Source organism: Cyprinus carpio, chromosome B14 (assembly GCF_018340385.1).
Source record: "Cyprinus carpio isolate SPL01 chromosome B14, ASM1834038v1, whole genome shotgun sequence".
NCBI lineage: Eukaryota > Metazoa > Chordata > Actinopteri > Cypriniformes > Cyprinidae > Cyprinus > Cyprinus carpio.
This window is the reverse complement of record NC_056610.1, coordinates 7,807,583-7,827,055: the sequence shown is the minus strand read 5'-3', so window position 1 is coordinate 7,827,055 and position 19,473 is coordinate 7,807,583. Positions and strand designations below refer to the sequence as shown.

At 32.8% G+C, this 19,473-nt stretch overlaps 1 protein-coding gene across 1 annotated transcript in view; it reads left to right on the top strand.

Moving 5' to 3' along the window:
- Window positions 1-415: 415 nt before the first annotated feature.
- The window catches only part of LOC109046273 (platelet-derived growth factor receptor beta-like), a 23,562-nt gene continuing 4,504 nt past the window's right edge, over window positions 416-19,473 (top strand). The window contains 20 exon segments of the mRNA XM_042737929.1: window positions 416-478; window positions 1,097-1,381; window positions 2,206-2,463; window positions 3,069-3,199; window positions 4,203-4,368; window positions 6,083-6,254; window positions 6,332-6,447; window positions 7,382-7,505; window positions 8,521-8,738; window positions 10,274-10,372; window positions 10,460-10,591; window positions 11,896-12,000; window positions 12,085-12,195; window positions 12,323-12,479; window positions 13,392-13,558; window positions 15,860-15,975; window positions 16,819-16,941; window positions 17,030-17,141; window positions 18,261-18,360; window positions 18,596-18,701. Of these exon segments, the coding sequence (XP_042593863.1) occupies window positions 436-478; window positions 1,097-1,381; window positions 2,206-2,463; window positions 3,069-3,199; window positions 4,203-4,368; window positions 6,083-6,254; window positions 6,332-6,447; window positions 7,382-7,505; window positions 8,521-8,738; window positions 10,274-10,372; window positions 10,460-10,591; window positions 11,896-12,000; window positions 12,085-12,195; window positions 12,323-12,479; window positions 13,392-13,558; window positions 15,860-15,975; window positions 16,819-16,941; window positions 17,030-17,141; window positions 18,261-18,360; window positions 18,596-18,701 (2,841 nt within the window). The 5' untranslated portion in view covers window positions 416-435.

Here is a 19,473-nt window from a genome sequence, read left to right as displayed (position 1 = left end):
TATTTTATTTTGCTGTTGTTTTGTTGGGATGCTCACCGTGACCACATTAGATGCCAGTGACTGTGCCGCAGTGAAAAATGCAACAATAACAGCTTTTTCCAAACATGAAGCCTGTGTGAGAAACGACACATGCACACCAACTCAAAGTAAAAAAACACGTCTCGTAAATAAAACAATAAACTCATGACTGCATGAGTTTTTAGGCACATCTAGTCAAAGTTAAAGATCCTGTCGTGGAAATACAGTGGTAAACTCATGACTGCATGAGTTTTTAAAAGAACTTTGTCACATTTTAGTGAATTTTCTCTTTTGTAAAAATAAATGTTGAGCTGAGTTTGGTAAGATTGCTGTTTCCTTTAGCTTTGAGGCGAATCAATCCTGAGTTGTTTTCCTTCCGTCTGCAGAGTCTAAACGTGTCCTGCTCTGGAAGACAGCATGAAGAGTTTCAGCCGGTCCCAACTGACTGCCATGACAACAGGTAACAGACTAAACAAACCCCCCAAATAATGTTACTGTCAAGACTTAGCCAAATAAACTCAAACCTAAAGCTCAGTATATTCTGCACATGACTCATTTAATGTATAGAACCCAGAAGGCTTTCTTTTACTGCTTTTTTCACACTTTTGGTTATTAAAAACAAACTGTGCCTGCTGCAAATAGATAAAGTGTAATAAAATAAAAGCTTGAATGTGTATTTTGGATGTGTCTTTCAACTCTTTTGAAACAAGACATGTTACAGAAGCAAAATAGTTTAAAATCGTAAAATTAACCAGTGTTTTGCCTGTAGTGCTTTTGCCTTATAACCTACCTTAAAATTTTGATAAATTAGGTTATTGTAATTGAAATCTACAGATGCAAATAGATAAAATGTTTGAACAAAGACATGTTGTAGAAGCAAAATAACCCAGAATATTAAAAATTGAGCAATGCATGCGAAAGAATATGGTTATAATTAACAACAAATTACATTCAGATGTTTATTCAGAAATTCTCTGCATGGCGGAAACCTGACATTTGTTTTTCTTAAATGATTTCTGCACACCTTGAGTGGTTGTGGAGCAGTATTGTTTAAGTCTGAATGCTGGTTTGTGTGCAGGTTTGCTCCTGCTCTGTCTGGGTAGCTCAGGTCTGGAGCTCAGTCCCAGCATCTCTCAGGAAGTCCTCTCCATCAACTCCTCCTTCAGCATCACCTGCTCCGGCTGGAACGACGTCACCTGGAGCTTCAAGCGGGACGAGAAAGTGCCGGAGTTCCACGTCGAGAAGCCAAGTTCCTCCTCCAGCGTTCTCCGTCTGGAGCAGGTGACGTGGAGACACACGGGCGTTTATGTGTGTTCAGAGAACGGGACAGACGAGACCAGAGAGGTGGCCATCTTTGTGCCTGGTGAGAACTCATGAAAAGATTTAAAACGAATTTGTTTGCTTAACTAATAGTAGGTTGAGTTTAAAAAAGTGCAAATGTAAAAACAAAAGATATCATTTATTTGATCGTTTGAACATTAGAAATGCTGATTTTAACATCAAAACATGTTTTTAGGTAGTTTTGAATGTGATTTTTCTCATTTATATAATGTTGTGTGAATTTTATTGATTTATTTACCCACTTCCATATTCATTGTTTTTTTTTTTTCATTTATTTGTGTATTCATTTATTGTTCCTCAAAAAGATTTATTTGTTCATTCACTCATGCATTCATTCCTTTACTGATTCTTACATTGATTTGTTTGTTTGTTCACTCACTCAATCATGCGTTCATTCATTTGGGGGTTCTCACATTGATTTAATGAAGTCATGAATTCATTCATTTATTATTTCTCATATTGATTTGTTCGTTCATTCACTTATGCATTTATTTATTATATTCTCACAGTGATTTATTTGTTTAATCACTCATGCATTCGTTCATTTATTGATTCTATCATTGATTTGTTTGTTCACTCACTCAATCATGCGTTCATTCATTTGGTGATTCTCACATTGATTTAATGAAGTCATTCATTCATTCATTATTACTCATACTGATTTGTTCATTCATTCACTTATGTATTTATTTATTTGATTCTCACAGTGATTTATTTGTTCATTCACTCATGCATCCATCCATTTGAGGCCTACATGAATTGATTTGTTCATTTACTCATGCATTTATATACTTATGCATTCATTTGTCCACACACACACTGATTCACTGATGCTGTCCTCCTCAGATCCTGAGGTGTGGTTCCTGGAGAACGATCATTTAATGGTGACTAAGACGAGAGAAGAAGGCACGATCCCATGTCCGGTGACAAATCCCCGGATAAACGTCACGCTGTACGAGAGTGACTCAGAGACAATGGTGGAGGGTTCGTACAACCCCAGCGTGGGCTTCACCGCCGCCCTGGAGGACAGAACCTACAAATGCAAAGGAGAGCTAAACGGAGAGGAGAAAGAGTCCATCAGCTTCTATGTCTTCAGTATATTTGGTACCATTGCATCTTGATCCAATACTTTTTTTATATTATTAAAAGGGTCTTTTTTTGCTCAAATGTTGTTAATTTGTTGTTCAGTAGATTTACAGATATTTCCAGTTGTGCTTCATGTATCAACTTTGTCTCAAATGTTCAAGACAGAATAAAATAAGTCACTACTCATCATCCAGTAAAAGTATGGAGCAATAAAATATTGAGATTATTGTTTTTGCAAATCTGAGATGACAACAGAAGTTTGCTCTCCATTTAATCTCATTATTTTCTTTACTGCCAAAAATGACCTTCTTTCTCAGTATTTTTGTCATGTACAGTATTTCCGCACACATATTTTAAATATTCTTTAATCAAGATGCATTTGCTTGATAAACAAAATGACTTTGTTATACGAAATCTATACGATTATTTGCTGTTTCGAGTTCAAACGCTCACCATATTCTTTCCACTTGTATTTGTAAGACAGTTAAATCATGGAGAGAGTCCATGTGTTGCACATCTGTGTCATCATTAAGCGGACCGAGTCTATCATAAACACAGCAGATGATTTGTTTTCTATCAAACAATAGCCGTTTTTGTTCTTTCTTTCACACACATGGCTTCAGCTCCCGATGCTCTGGATCCCTACATCAACGCCTCCAAAACGGTCCTGAAACAGGGCGAGACGCTGAACGTCAACTGCACCGTTCACGGCGTGGAGCTCGTCTTCTTCTCCTGGGACTTTCCCCACAAAGACGTGAGTGGGCTCAATTCTTTGTTTCCGTTATTTTCTCGAGCACTTAGCGCTCCCGTGAGAAGCTCCACATGTTGAAATGAGCTCAAGATGTGCAGCCACACCTTCGTGAGGAACACGTGTTTTTATTAAGAGAGAAATCAAAAACGATGGGGAAGGAAGTGAGAAGCTGAATAAAGACAGCAGAGCAGAGATTGTAGCTCTAGTTTATGCACATTTGCAGAATGAATATCTTCTCATTTCTGGTTTTGAATTCACTTGAGGTGGATTGCTGGTTTACTCCATTCAGGTTTGCTGTTTCAGAGTACTTTATCAGTATTTTTGTCTTGTTTTCCAGTACAAATATCTACCCATTCTTAAATCAAGACACAAAATGACTTTAGATATGAAGTCTTGTTTTCTGTTTTTTTATTATTTTTTTTTTTTTTTTTTTTTATTATGCTTAAAAATGTGAAAAATAATCTTGTTTTGCTTTTATTGTTTTAAACATAAACTTACTTAATTTCAATACATTTTGCAGAAACAAAATCTTAAGTAATTTTGCTTTTGAAAGTAAATGTATCTTATTTTAAGGATGTTCAGATATTTGTACTGGAAAACAAGTCAAAAATACTGAGGAAGGAAGATTATTTTTAAAGTGCCTGCCAAATATTTAAATGTAAATGTACACCAGAGTAAGAAGTTAAGGAGGTTTTGGGTTAGTTTTGAAACATTAAAAAAAATTTATATTATATAATAAATTAAAAATAAATAATAAAACAAATCCTAATTATTCCGAATTAGTTTTTAAAAACATCAAAAAAAAAAATAATTAACATAAAAATGTATTAATTAATTGATTTATTTAATTAAAAATAATTTAATCAGTTTAGAATGTTTATATTATTAAAAAAAATCTGTTAAAAGAAAATAAATACCCCTGAAAATCAGTTTACAGGAGCAAATACTGCATGCTAATGGAAAAGTTGATTTCTGACACTGAAGCCCCACATGTTTTGCCCCTCAGGTGGGAGACATTGAGCCCTTGACTGACATCCTGTCGTCCATGAGCATGCGGTCCTTTCTCAACATCACAGACGTGTCTGTGGACAGATCAGGACAGTATGTTTGTCACGTGCATGAGGGTGTGCAGAACCAGAGAGCTTCAGCCAGTATTAACATCACTGTACTGGGTAAGAGCTGCAGAGGCATCACATTTACATAAAATATAGAATAGTCTGGCTTCTCGAATCAGTTAAGGTCAACAACAGGGTTATTAAAGCTAAAACCATGAAAACCTTTCCTTACATGAAAAAACTTTAAATGAAAAAAAAGTAAAAAACTTTTTTAAATTTTAATTCAGTTCAGTTTTAATTCATCCAAAATAAAAGTTTACATAATATATGTGTGTGTACTGTGTATATTTATTATGTATTTATTATGTATATATAAACACACACACATGCATGTATATATTTAAGAAAAATGTTTTATTTGTATAATAAAAATATTTATATATAATATAAATATAAATATATACATGCAAATAATATTTTCAAAATATATACTGTATGTGTGTGTAATTATATATACATAATAAATATACACAGCACACACACATATATTATGTAAACAAAAACTTTTATTTTGAATTTGATTAATCGCAATTAATCGTTTGACAGCACTAATGAAAACTAATATAAAATATTAATAAAAATACCAACGATACTAAATAACACTGGTCAGCACATTTTGTGCAGCTTTCCGGTAAACGCAGAGCTGTATGAAGAGCAGCCTTCATCATCTGAGCTGCAAAATCTGGGTGGTGTGTTTTCAATGATGCTTTGATGCAAGCCTTAATTCAATCAACAGCCGTCCCTTTACAACAAGAGCTCAGTCTCACAGCATTTCTTGTGATGGTGTTTGCTCTCGTCACGGGGGAAAGGCTGCGTGTGAATCAGACCTTCTGCTGAAGGAAGGAGTTATGTTTGTGTTTGACACGATGAAGCCACAGCCGTACACAGAAACCCCAGAGAGTCACAGGAACTGACTGTAGATCAATGCGGATCTCTGTTCAAGCGTCCGCAGCACTTACACACACACACACACACACACACACACACACACACACACAGGATGCAGCGACTGCAGGCAGGCCTTTATGAAGAAAGTGCTTTTAGCACCTGAACCTTCGATTACGATCTACCAGCCGCAAGCGAGAGCTCACTTATGGAATCTTAAATAGATTATGTAGAAAGATGAGCAAGCAAAACTCACTCTGTCCTGCTTATAAGATCAAGTCATAATTTGATACTCTAGCTTTCAAAAGTTTAGGGTCGGGGAGATTTTTAATGCTTTTAAAGTGTTTTATGCTGCAATTATTTGATTAAACAATGCAGTAAAAGTAATAAAAATGTGAAATCTTATTATTATTTAAAGTAGCTGTTTTCTATGTTAAAAGTTTATAAAATGTAATTAAGAAAGTTAATTTTCAGCATTATTACTCCAGTCTTCAGTGTCACATGATCCTTCAGAAATCATTCTAATATGCTGATTTGCTGCTCAAGAAACATTTCTGATTATTATCAATGTTGAAAACAGTTGTGCTGCTTCATATTTTTGTAGAAACCGAGAAACATTTTATTTTTCAGGATTCTTTGATGAATCAAAAGTTCAAAAGAGCAGCATTTATTTGAAATGTAATTTTTTTTGTCACTCTTGACCACTTTTAATGCATCCTTGCTAAATAAAAGTATTAATTTCTTGGCTCATCCCAAACTTTTGAACAATTATGTATATGTAATTATAAGTTGTGCATGTTGACAAGAAGTATTACTACTGTTGCTCATAGTATTAAACTTGTCCTGATCCTTTGTATTAACAATATTTTCATCTGTCTGTCTGTAGAGAAAGGATTCGTGGCTCTTTCTTCACATCTGGGTAGGAACGTCTCAGCACAGCTTGGAGAAAACGTGGAGCTGAAGGTGGAGATCGAGGCATATCCCAAACCCAGCGTGCAGTGGACTAAAGACGGCGCTGCTATCAGAGGACACAGCACCAGACAGGAACAAGAGACCGGGTAAAGATTCTCTCTATTAAACAACACTCAAGCTTTCCACTGGATCTCAGACTCTGTGTGCTCCGGATCTGCTGCAGGTTTGTCAGCACACTGACCCTGGTCAGGATCCGACTGGAGCAGATGGGTCTCTACACCGTCACTGTCCAAAACCAAGATGACATTAAAGAGATGAGCTTTGACCTAGAGGTGAAAGGTGAGACAGTTTGACATCTATTTACACACCACCCCCATTTCCTGAAAACAGACACCCGTTCAGGTCTGGACCGAAAATAACACCAGCTGCTGGGATTATTAAATTGAATTTCATTTCATTACTTTTTTTTTGTTCATTAATTCAAATTTATTGACCAAATATATATGTTTACTATTCAATTTGTTTAATTTAATGTAATTCAATACCGAACTAAATATTTAGTTAAATGTAATTACACATGTAATAATATTTAAATAGTTTAATTAAAATTGAAATGTATTTTTACAAATAATTTAACTTAGTTTAATATGTTAATTGTTTAATTTAATCGAATATTTAAATAAACATATTTAAATAAAAAATTTAACATAATAAAAAAATAAACAATTTAATAAAATAATTACATGAAATACATAATTAGTTGAATTACATTTTTTATTTATTTGTATTTATTTGATAATTAATTTAACTTTATTTAATATTTAAATTGTTGATTTTATTAATATTTCATTTGTTAAATGTAATTACAATTTAACAATTAGTTGAATTTTATTACAGGGAATTTATTTGATAATTAATTTGATATTTTTGTATAAAAATTAAACAAATGAAACATTAAAATAATGTAATTAAAATGTAATAAAAAATGTAATTTGTTTAATGTATTTATTTGATAATTTAATTTAGTATTTTAATAGTTTAATCTAATATTTAAAATATTAATTCATTTTATACATTTAAATATGTCATTTTATACTTAGTTCAGTATAAATTAATATTGAATTCAATATTTAATTTGTTAGATTTAAATAATAAACACATATATTACTCATTACTTGTATTTAAAAATGGCTGTTCACCTTTAAGCTTCTTGATCAGTCATTTTCTCATTTGTTCTGTGAGGTTTTACTGATGTCACTTCCTGTCTCTGTAGTTCCTCCTCAGATAACTGAACTCTCTGACCATCAGCTGCCGGGTAAGAAGCATGCGGTCACCTGTGTGGCGGAGGGAGTGCCATCTCCCAGCATTCAATGGTTCAGCTGTGACCACATGCCCAAGTAATGAATGACACCCCTTCATCATCATCTTCACCATCACAAATACATCTTATATGAATCTGTGTATTTGTTGAGCAGCACATACTGTGTTTAGCATATGAGATGCAATACAAGATTATCAGCCAACATTTAAAAAATTTTCCCCTTAAATGGCTCTCATTCATATTTAATACAAGCTGTTTGCGAGATGAGTAAATATAAAGCTGACGAGTTTGCACAGCACTCAGAAAGCATTACATAAACACACACATCAGCGTAATGAAGGCAAACAGTCGATCCGATCCAAACGCTGCACAGAAATACTTCTGTATGAATAATATATAGCAGACATGCTGTAACGGCCATTAGCGCACACCTCTTCAAGGGTGCAGCACACTTATGAGGGCGCAGAATTAACATATATAATGCATGTATATTATTGGGTGTGTTTGTTCTGGTTTGTAAATGGTCTTTGTGCTATTATAAAAGTACATATTATATAAAGTATTCATATTTCAATTTTTTATGTCTTTGGGTAGATTCATAATTGCATGACATAATACTCAGTACCTACGGTATGTAACCACTGTATACACAAAATGTACACGTTTTCTCTATAATAATCAAACTATTAAAATATTAAATTAATAATTAAAATGTTAAACTAATTAAATAATAAATTACACATGTAATTTAATTTTAAAATGATTTATTTGCGAATGAAATTACTTCACTTATTATGATAATATTTTAATTTTATAATGATAAATAGGTTTAAATTACTATTTACTTATTATGAAAATATGAAATAATTTAATTTACAGAAAATGGGGAAAAACACTGCAACCTTTAATATTTATAATATTAGTATATAGTTATTTTTTCTTAAGTAGGTAGCATGCAGTAATATATATATATATATATATACACACACACATATGTATATAGTTATTTTTTTCTTAAGTAGGTAGAATGCAGTATATTCTGTACAGTATGCAGTAATCAGTACACTAGTATTCTTGTCTGGTGTCATCAGGTGCAGTAACAGAAGTGTGGCGTGGAGCCCCCTGGTGGAGGATCCTGAGAAAGTCACCATCCAGACTAACGTCAGCTACAACATCACACGCAAGATCCACCAGGTGCACAGTCAGGTGACTCTCCTGCGGCCGCAGCTGCTCACCATCCGCTGCGAGGCCCGCAACGAGAGAGGAGCTCGAGCCAGAGACCCAGAGGTCACATCAGAGTAACTGGTGTGTGTGCAGTGTGTGTGTGTGTGTGTGTGTGTGTGTGTGTGTGTGTGTGTGTGTGTGTGTGTGTGTGTGTGTGTTAAAGCCTCTTTGTGAATGTGTGAACTGAGAGTCTGCTGAATGGAGCAGCACCCGTGGAGATCAAACACAGAAGGACTTTGGCTGTAAAGCCATGATCCTCCAGGACTGCTTTCATTAGCGCCGTGAATGCGGCGTGAAACCCGTTGAGCTCATTGAGAACCTGATACTGGTTCAGCCGTGAGAAAAAGCAGAAACACAAACACCTGCCAAAGCTGCGGGAAACGCTTCTTATTGACTCTGTACATGAGACCACAGTCTTATATATGAGCCGAGCCGGCTTGATTTAAAGTCAACATCAGCCTTTTGTCTCGTCCCATTTTACTATAATAACTCAACATATTTTAATGTGAAATGGATATTCAATGAGAAAAAAGTAGCACCGGACATGATTAATTAGTGAAACCTATCCAGTCTCTTTTTCCTCTATGTGAAAAGTGATTGGAAATACACAAACAATTTATTTTATTTTATTTTATTTTATTTTATTTTATTTTAAATAAACAACGTAACATCAATTTATTTTTTATTTTTATTTAACAAAAAAAATACTTGTTTCCCATTTATTGATTGATTGGATAGTTAAACATGTCTCTATGTGACAAGTGATTGAAAATGTAAAAATGAAAAGAAAAAAAAAAATATTTACAGCATTAAAGTGATATGCTATAAAAGTGATATGATATTTATAGCACAACAGATAGACGATGCACACAAAAATTTTATTAAATTTAATTTAATTGTATATATATATATATTAGTTTATTTATAAAATAACTGATATATGTTATGTAATACCTGACAAGAACAGTAATTGAAAATACAAAAATTCATTATAATTAAAAAATAAATACAAAAACAATGAAAATACAAAAATGTAGTTTAATTTAAACAGAAATACTAGCATAATAAATAAATGTATTTTTTCTTTATATTGAAAAAATGACTTGATAAGCATCCTTAATTATTTTGTAGTTTATTTATTGAGGTTATTGTTGACTGATGTAATTTCCTGTCTCTATAGTTCTTCATCAGTTTACAGGAACTTTTTATTGACACTATATATGATATGGAGCCTAGTTGTCTTGATTTTGTCACCTTAAACATTTTAACTTTTAGTCCCATTTTACTTTTTAGTTTTGACATATTTGAAAGTAAACTGGATATTCAGTGAGAAAGAAATAACACAAGACATCAGTGATAAACCATACTGTCATGATAAAATCAGGATGATTTAATGCCTCTATATGACTGAAAATATCCAAAATTCACTTAATTTAAATGTAAATAATTAATTTATTAATTATTTTTATTTAAGAATGTACCTGATGTCTGTTAGTATTTGACCGGATGGTGAAAGAAAGTGGTGTTTCTTTATGAAAATGACACTTAAGATGTGAGAATCAGTATTTAATGTGTTTTAATGAAGATTTTGAGTTGATAAAAGCTGTGTTCTCTGTCCAGCGTTTTTTTCTCAAGTGGCCGTTCTCGCCGCAGTCTTAGCACTGGTGGTCATCGCCATTATATCCATCATCATCCTCATCGCTGTGTGGAGGAAGGTCAGTGACCTCACATCCTGTCTGTCAGACTGAGACTTAGCATTTAGATTTAACATTCCTGAACTGGAACTCCACGTTGTTTTCCCTGCAGAACCACGCTATGAAATCAGATGGAAGGTGATTGAATCGGTCAGTTTGGATGGACACGAGTACATCTACGTCGACCCCATTCACCTGCCCTATGACCTGGCCTGGGAGATGTCGCGGGACAGTCTGGTGCTGGGTGAGAGCGGTGCACACTTACTCTAGCCTAGAGTTTTTTCTAAACACTTAGATAGAAGCTTTTCCTGTTAAAAATACTTGATTATCTTAATGGTGACATATCATGAAAATCTGACTTTTTCCATGTTTAAGTGCTATAATTGGGTGTCCGGTGCATTTATCAACCCAGAAAATGTGAAAAAGAGCAACCCAGTAAATTTTTTTTGGTAAGCCTTTCTCTGCAAGCTTGTGAAAAACAAACCGCTGTGACATAGAAAGAGGATTTTATTATAATATTACTGCCCCTTAATCTGTAAGTTTCCACCCACTGCGCCGGCATTGTGTTTTCACAAGCGACAACTCCATGGCAAAAGTTTGAGCAAAGCTTGCTAACTGTTTTGTCTTTGGCTGCACTGACGAGCACAGAATGCAGTTTAGAGTCCCAGCCTCAGAAGAGACAATGGATTATTGATTAATTTAATGTATATTACGCTGCTGCCAATTTCTTTCCCAGCTGTTTACCTTCACAGACATAACCGACTATTTTTCTAACTTGTGCACGTTTTTAACATTAACTTGTGTGTGTTTGAGTGTTTAAGCGCAATAAGATGTGTAAGAACTTTTATTACTCACATGCCGTGTGACAGCTGCTTTCTGTCCACGTGCTTCGGATGTGTGCACTCAGAAAACCATATATCAGAAGTTTAAACTAATATGGTTTATTATGCACATGATAATCAAAACCAAACTGATCAGGGTTGCCAGGTTTTCACAATAAAAACTGCCCAGTTGCTACTCAAAATTAACCCAGTTGGCTTTCGAGGGGGGTACCCCATTAAAAATACAGGTTTTTTCTCAGTGTTCCCCTGGTAAATTCGCATTTCAGGGGCTAAATATGATGTTATTGGGGTCGCTCCAACCCGCAAACATCAAAAACAACAGTGTTAAAGTAGCCCAATTCCGTGGACACTTGGACTTGGCAACACTGAGTATCAGCAATACCATCTGTAAAGGCACAGCCCTATTCTGGAAAAGGGGGCGGGGAGCGGCAGCTCATTTGCATTTAAAGAGACATGCACGAAAACAGCGTGTTTATGCTTCCACTCAAAATAGACATTTTCAAAATGAAATAATAATTGATCTGTGGTGTACAGTATTTTGAGCTTAACTTCACAGATGCATTCCGGGGACACCTGAGACTTATATTACATCTTGTAAAAACGGCCATAATAGGTCTCCTTTAACAACTATTTAGCAGCTTCCTAGCAAAAGCTTAAAACACTCGTGTCCATATGTTTTTGGACTGAAATGCATGTGTTTCTTCAGGTCGGACACTTGGATCTGGAGCATTTGGGCGTGTTGTCGAGGCGACGGCGTACGATCTCGGCCATTCCCAGTCCGCTACTAAAGTGGCAGTGAAAATGCTGAAATGTGCGTGTGAGACACTCGGTTACATACACACATATGTGAGTGTGATTGGTAGCTGTAGTTAATCATGGTGTCTGCTCACTGCAGCGACGGCTCGGAGGAGCGAGACTCAAGCTCTGATGTCTGAACTCAAGATCATGAGTCATCTGGGTCCTCACCTCAACATCGTCAACCTGCTGGGCGCCTGTACCAAAAACGGTGAGCAGACAGCAGGGGGTTAAGCAGTCAAACTATCCTAGATCTTTAAAGCTGCTAAACTACTTAGGTCAAATATTTTGATGTGTTCTTTTCAGGTGTGTTGTGTATTTATTTATTTGCTCTGCAGGTCCTCTGTATCTGGTGACAGAATACTGCCGCTATGGAGATCTGGTTGACTATCTGCACAGGAACAAGCACAGCTTCCTCCAGTACTACGCCGACAAGAACCACATCGTCAACGGCAGCCAGATCTGTAACGACAGCGATATGCCGACCGGGAAAGAGTAAGAGTGACCAATGAACATGTGATTTCATTCTTCTATTGCACATATTAGTGAAAAGTTTGGAAGAATTACGATTTTTTTAAAGTTTCTGAAAGTCTCTTCTGCTCACCAAGACTGTGCATTTATTTGATTAAAAATACAGTAAAAATTGTGAAATATTATTACAATTTAACATAACTGTTTCCTATGTGAATATATTGTAAATTGTAATTTATTCCTGCAATCGAAGCTGAATTTTCAGCAACATTACTCCAGTTTTCAGTGTCACATGATCCTTCAGAAATCATTCTACTATGTTTCGTTTTTTTGTGGAAACCATGATACATTTCTATTCAAAAGTTTGGAAATTAATACTTTTATTCATTAAGGATGCGTTAAATTGATCAAAAGTGACAGTAAGGTATTTATAATGTTACAGAAGATTTCTATTTCTAATAAATGTTGTTCTTTTGAACTTTTTTTTATTCATCAAAGAATCCTGAAAAATAAAATGTTTCACAGTTTCCACTAAAATATGAAGCAGCACAACTGTTTTTAACACTAATAATAATCAAAAATGTTTTTTGAGCAGCAAATCAGCATTTCAGAATGATTTATGAAGGATCACATGAAACGGAAGACTGGAGAAATGATGCTGAAAATTCAGCTTTGCATCACAATAATATATTACATATTAAAATATATTTGCATAGAAAACAGCTATTTAATTATTAATAATATTAACAGTTTTTACTGTATGTTTAAACAAATAAATGCAGAAATGGTGAGCAGAAGAAGAATATTCCAACATTTTTACCGGTAGTGTATGTTTAAAGTGAACATGAAATACTGTGGTGAATATCAGTCATGCTCAACTGGAGCATGTGATGAAGTAGTCCGAATGTAATCAGGTCTTATATCTGTGCTCTGCAGATACGTGTCGTTCGGCAGCGAGTGTGATGGAGGATATATGGACATGACCATAGACAAACAGACCGAATACGTGCCGATGCAGGAGCTCACGGACACCATCAAGTACGCAGATATCCAGCCATCACCCTACGAGTCTCCTTACCAGCAAGACATCTACCAGGAGCAAGGTACAACTCCACCCGCTGCCTGCAGACCTTCAGATCAACTACAGCTTCAAGCCTCTCAAAGCGCATATTGTACCTTCTTAGAACAGCATCTACAGCAACCACCTAGAAAACCTTAAATATCTATATAAAATTATAAATTATAAAATTATAAATAAAAATATGAATTATAAAACATATAAAATTGTTAATTGCATTTATTAATCATAATAAACAAAAAAAACAGTTATTTGAAAAAAAGTCCCTATATAGACAGTGACACCTATATAACATTATGCAATCATAAATGAAATATATTAAAATGCAATGCAATTAAAAGTGCAAATCTCTTTTATGCTATTTTATAATTTATGTAAAATATATAAAACTGCGTGTTTTATTTAATTTATTATTAATAATAGTCACAATAAACTATTTCAGAAAAATATATGTATAATATATAATAATATATGTAATATAAATGATAAAATATATACAGTAAAAAAATTATAGATTATATAATAATTATAAGAAACATTTCTGATTATAATCAATTCTGAAATTCATTTTTTTGTGGAAACTGATTTAAAAGTTTAAAAGTTTGGGGACAATAAGAAATGCATTAAATTGATCAAGTGACATTACAGTCATTTATAAAGTTATAAAAGATTTCTGTTTTAAATAAATGCTGTTGTTTTGAGTTTTCTATTCATAAACAATAATTTCAGAAAAAACAAATATGTTAATTTAAAATAAAAATGACATAAAACTTATAATTGCATTGCATTTATTAATAATAATAATCATCACTATTAACAATTTCAGAACATCTTAGAAACACCTATAGCAACCACCCTGGCACCTATATCAAATTATGAATTAAATATATTATTAAAAATGCAATGGAATTAAAAAAGCACAGTTTTATATATTTTATAATTTAATCACAATAAGCAGGGTTTTTTTCTATATTTAAAACATTAATTTGCTGAAATGACTGTCACAGGGTTTATTATCAGCAGGTTTATCTATATGAATTTGCATATAATTGATTCATCACATGATATTGTTATTATGAACAAACAGCCCTTATTTATATTTGTGTTTTAATATTGTGATATTGTGGTGATTCAGAGGAAGTTGAAAGCATTGTGTAAGACTAAGTCTCGTCTCCTTGTACTGGAAGCTTCTCTAAAGTTTTTTACTAAAGCTCCCATCATGCCTCGCTGTGTGATCTTTGGCCCTGTGTTGCTGTGAAGGTCTTCAGGTTGAGCACAGACGGCGTATGTGTGACACAGAGATCTCTTTCATAACTGATGCTCATTAAAGTTTCACTTCCTCCTCTGACAGGATGTGCCTTGAACTTCATGAAACACTTGAGGTTTCTGTACAATTTAAATATTATGACTAAAAGTCTCATAGTTTATTTTGGTATTTATTTATTGTTTGAGATGTGTTTGAATTTAAGCTGAGAGGATATCAGGGTGAATTAGAAAGCCCTCATAAAACAAAAATATTTTATTGCTTTGTACTTTTGACTTTTTTCCAGTAGAAATATCTATTTATTCTTAAATCATGATATATTCACTTGAGAAGCAAAAATGACATACTGTACTAGAAAAAAAATTACAAACTAAACAACTAAAATAACAAAAACTAAAAAAAAAAAATAAAAATAATAAAAATTAAGAGAAATATCTAAAAATAAATAAAAATAAAAAAAAAAAATAAAAATACTAAATATATATATATAATATATATAAAGAGACAAAAACAGACAACAAAATGACTGAAACTTTAACTCAATTTAATGACAGAAATAAAATCTTATTCAAAATATAAATAGTTTATGCTTAAAAAGAGAAAAAATCTGTCCACGGGCTTATAAAAATACATATATTTAAAATAAATGTAATCTAAAAAAAAATTATATAAAAACTGTAATAAATGTAATCTACAATAAAATATAAAAAACTGAAATATATTTAATTTTAGCTAGTTTTAAAAACAACATTTTTAATTCATTTTCATAAAAACTATTAAAATGGGGGAAAATGATTATTAAAATATAAAAATAAAATCTAATTCAAATTTAAGTGACTTGATGCTTAAAACAGGAATAAAATGTCAGTGGGTTAAGAAAAATTTACTTGTTATCCTTTTGAATGAAGATTATTTTTTGACCCCATTGACAGATACAGTATTTGTCATTGTTTTATACTTAAACACAAAGTTATCAGAACTTTGCAATGATACAAAAAATAGCATGGCACTGCATGCTTTTTGTGTTTGTAATCAGATCCAATGAGTGTGTGTCTATCACAGGTCACAGGGTGGATCGGTCTCTGGTCATCAGTGATTCTCCGGTTCTGAGCTACACTGATCTTGTGGGCTTCAGTTATCAGGTGGCCAAAGGCATGGAGTTCTTGGCCTCAAAGAACGTGAGTGTCTGTCCCACACACACACACACACACACACACACCTAAATGAGCACATATCATAGACTTCTGTTGTTTAATATTAAGCCTACAGACAAACTCAGACCCTAAATCTTTATCTAAGACGTCCACTAAAAGAGATTTTGTTTTTCCTGGTGAAAGTTTTGTCTCTGAGGTAAAGCTAAATGCACACATATAAAGGAAGTGTATACAAGAATGTCATTATTCAAATATTTAAACTGTAAAAAATAATGTTCTTCCTCATTATCAGTAAAATTTCCAAACATTGAATTGAGTTTATGATTAAAACAAGAACAAATATCTGACAATCTGACAATGAAAAATAAAAAATATTTTTGAATTAAGTCTATTTTTCTGTATTTATTCGTGTTTTAAGCATTTTTTTTTTCCAGAAAAAAAACTGAAATTGATATATAAAAAGTCATTTTGGTTCTAAAGCAAATTCATCTTAATTTACAAATGTTTACTTTTAATGGAAAATAAGACAAAAATACTAAATACTTTATTTTTTTGCAGTCCAGTCAATGGATTCATTTAGATGATGTAGAAAAGCAATGTAATTCACATAAAATGAACAGTAAAAATACAGAATACAGAAATAATTGTTTAAACTTAACTGAAATTTCTAAAGATTAGACCTAGAATTATAACATCAATTCAATTACACCTTCCACCCGAAAGAGTCTGTAATGCAGGTTTTAATATGAACTCACATCACCATCTACTGACGGAAATTGGAAATGCATCCCCAGTAAGCTGACTAACCTTGTTCTTTGAATAAATAAAACATCTGTCTGTCTGTCTGTCTGTCTGTCTGTCTGTCAGTGTGTGCATCGGGATCTGGCAGCAAGAAACGTCTTGATCTGTGAGGGCAAACTGGCCAAGATCTGTGACTTTGGACTGGCCAGAGACATCATGCATGACAACAACTACATCTCCAAAGGCAGCGTACGTATATCCGTATCTATAATAAAGCACAGTAAAATCAACACACAAACTGTGATGCTGACTGAAGGGACTGTGTGTTTGTCTGCAGACGTTTCTTCCTCTGAAGTGGATGGCCCCGGAGAGTATCTTTCATAACCTGTACACCACGCTGAGTGACGTCTGGTCCTACGGCATCTTACTGTGGGAGATTTTCACTCTGGGTCAGTCCGTTTGCTTATTATTTCTCCACACTGACTATGCATGCATGCTTTCATGCATGAACAATAATGTGTTACACCTGAAATGTGTGTTCTGAGCAAGAATGGGTTTGATTACCAGGGCATGCATGCATTGAAAACATGCATAGATTGTCACTTTGGATAAGGCATCTGCTAAATGCATAAATCAGGGGTTTTTGATGTTGTTGTTGTTGTTAATTAAAACTTAAACCATAAAACTGTTTGGTTATTTAAAATAAAACAGAAAAAACATTTCTCATTTAAACAACATTTCTCATTTTCATTTATAAACAAATAAATAAATAAATAAATAAATGGAATAAATGAAAATTAATAAATACCATAGAGATATATTGAAAAATAATAATAAAATTATCATTTTTTTTTATAAAAAGACAAAAACACACAACAAAATTATTACATTTTAAACTAAAATATATAGAAAGTATGAAATCTTATAAAAAAATAAATAAAACACATTTGATAATATGTGAATGGTACTAGTGGTATAGATGTAGTGTAAAAATATAAATATAAAAATATTATCTAAAAATAATAAATATTTTTTATATATTGTATAAAAATAATAATATAAAATATTATTAAAACACACAAAAAAAGCACAATTACTTGAACTTTAAAACTAAAATATACACATAAAAAAATAGTATCTCAGTTACACTAAAATAACACTATTAATTGTTGTTAACATTAATAAAAATACAACTGTTCATTGTTAGTTCATGATAGCTCTGGAGCATTAAATAATATAACAGATACAACTTTTGATATTAACAGTGTAATAGAAGTTGAGATGAACATTAACTAAGATTAAAATATTCTTTAGAAGTATTTTTTTGTTGTTAGTCCATATTAATGTAGTTAACTAATGCAATCAACTTAACAACTGAAACCTTATTGTAAAGTGATATTAATTCATTCATAAGTAATGTTTGTTTTTTTTTGTCTTTAAAACGGTTAATTTTAAACACAAGTGCTCACTGTTGAATCAGTAAAAAAATCCAAATCATATCTTCTCCTTCTTCTCCTTCTCCTTCTAAACTGAAACGTGAAAATCTGTGTTTATTGGTGATTTTGCAGGAGGAACCCCGTATCCAGACCTGCCCATGAACGAGTTGTTCTACAGCGCTCTGAAGAGAGGATACCGCATGGCCAAACCCTCGTACGCCTCCGAAGACGTGTATGTTTCACTGCCTCTACTACTAACCTGAACCAAAGTGACATAAACCTGCAGGCTGCATGCTTATTATTGCACATATGCTTGAGTTATATATTCATCTGGTAAATCACTCTTAAGATTGTGCACAGTAACAGCCAGGTTTGTTTTAAAAAGAGATTCTGGAAAGTTCTTGTGGCTTTTGTGAATGAATGAGGGCAGATTTGGAGTAAATGCTGGTGGTTTTGTTCCTCTGCAGTTATGAGGTCATGAGGAAATGTTGGGATGAGAAGTTCGAGAAGCGTCCCGAGTTCTCCTTTCTGGTGCACACCATGGGGAACATGCTGTCAGACGGATATAAAAAGGTTTCCTTTAGTTCCTTGTTTTATTTCCATGGCTACTGTATAGATTTGCAAAGAAATTCTAATTGGAATATTCATTTTCTCAGTAATTCTGTACTTTCTGAAACAAAAAATGCAGAATTTAAACTGAAATGAATGAGTTAAACTTACTGACACATTTTAAACAAATCTTCTGTTATGAAATGAATAAACTGTAAAAGTAAAGTTTGGAAAGAAATGTGTAATTGCAAACTTCATTCTCTGTTGTGTTAAGTTGTATTGTTTATTTATTATTGTTAAGTAAAACTATTCACAAAAATGTTACTTTTAACATTAAATGAAATATTGAAAAAGTAATATTTCAGTTAACTGACACAAATATTTGTCATTTTCATTTTGTATAACTTAAAGTACTAAAACAACTAAAACTGAATAAACTAAAATTTATAAATAAAAATTGATTCAACTATTTGGACATTAGAAAAAGTTGATAAAATGACAAAAACAGAACAAAATTATTAAAACTTTAACTAAATTTAAGAAAAAAAATAAAAAAAAAAAACAATAAAAAAACAAACAAAAAAAAAAATAAAAAATAAACAAAAAAAAAAAATAAAAATAATAAAAAAAACACAAAATAAAACCATCAAATAAAACAATTTGTCAAACTGAGTCCTCACATTGTGTGCCTGAGTCATAAAACACACAGATGTTCTCTGTTTTATTTGAAAGACGCACAAAACATGCACAAAAACACCTTTTATAAACCAATTTGTCAGACGTGATGAAATCATCT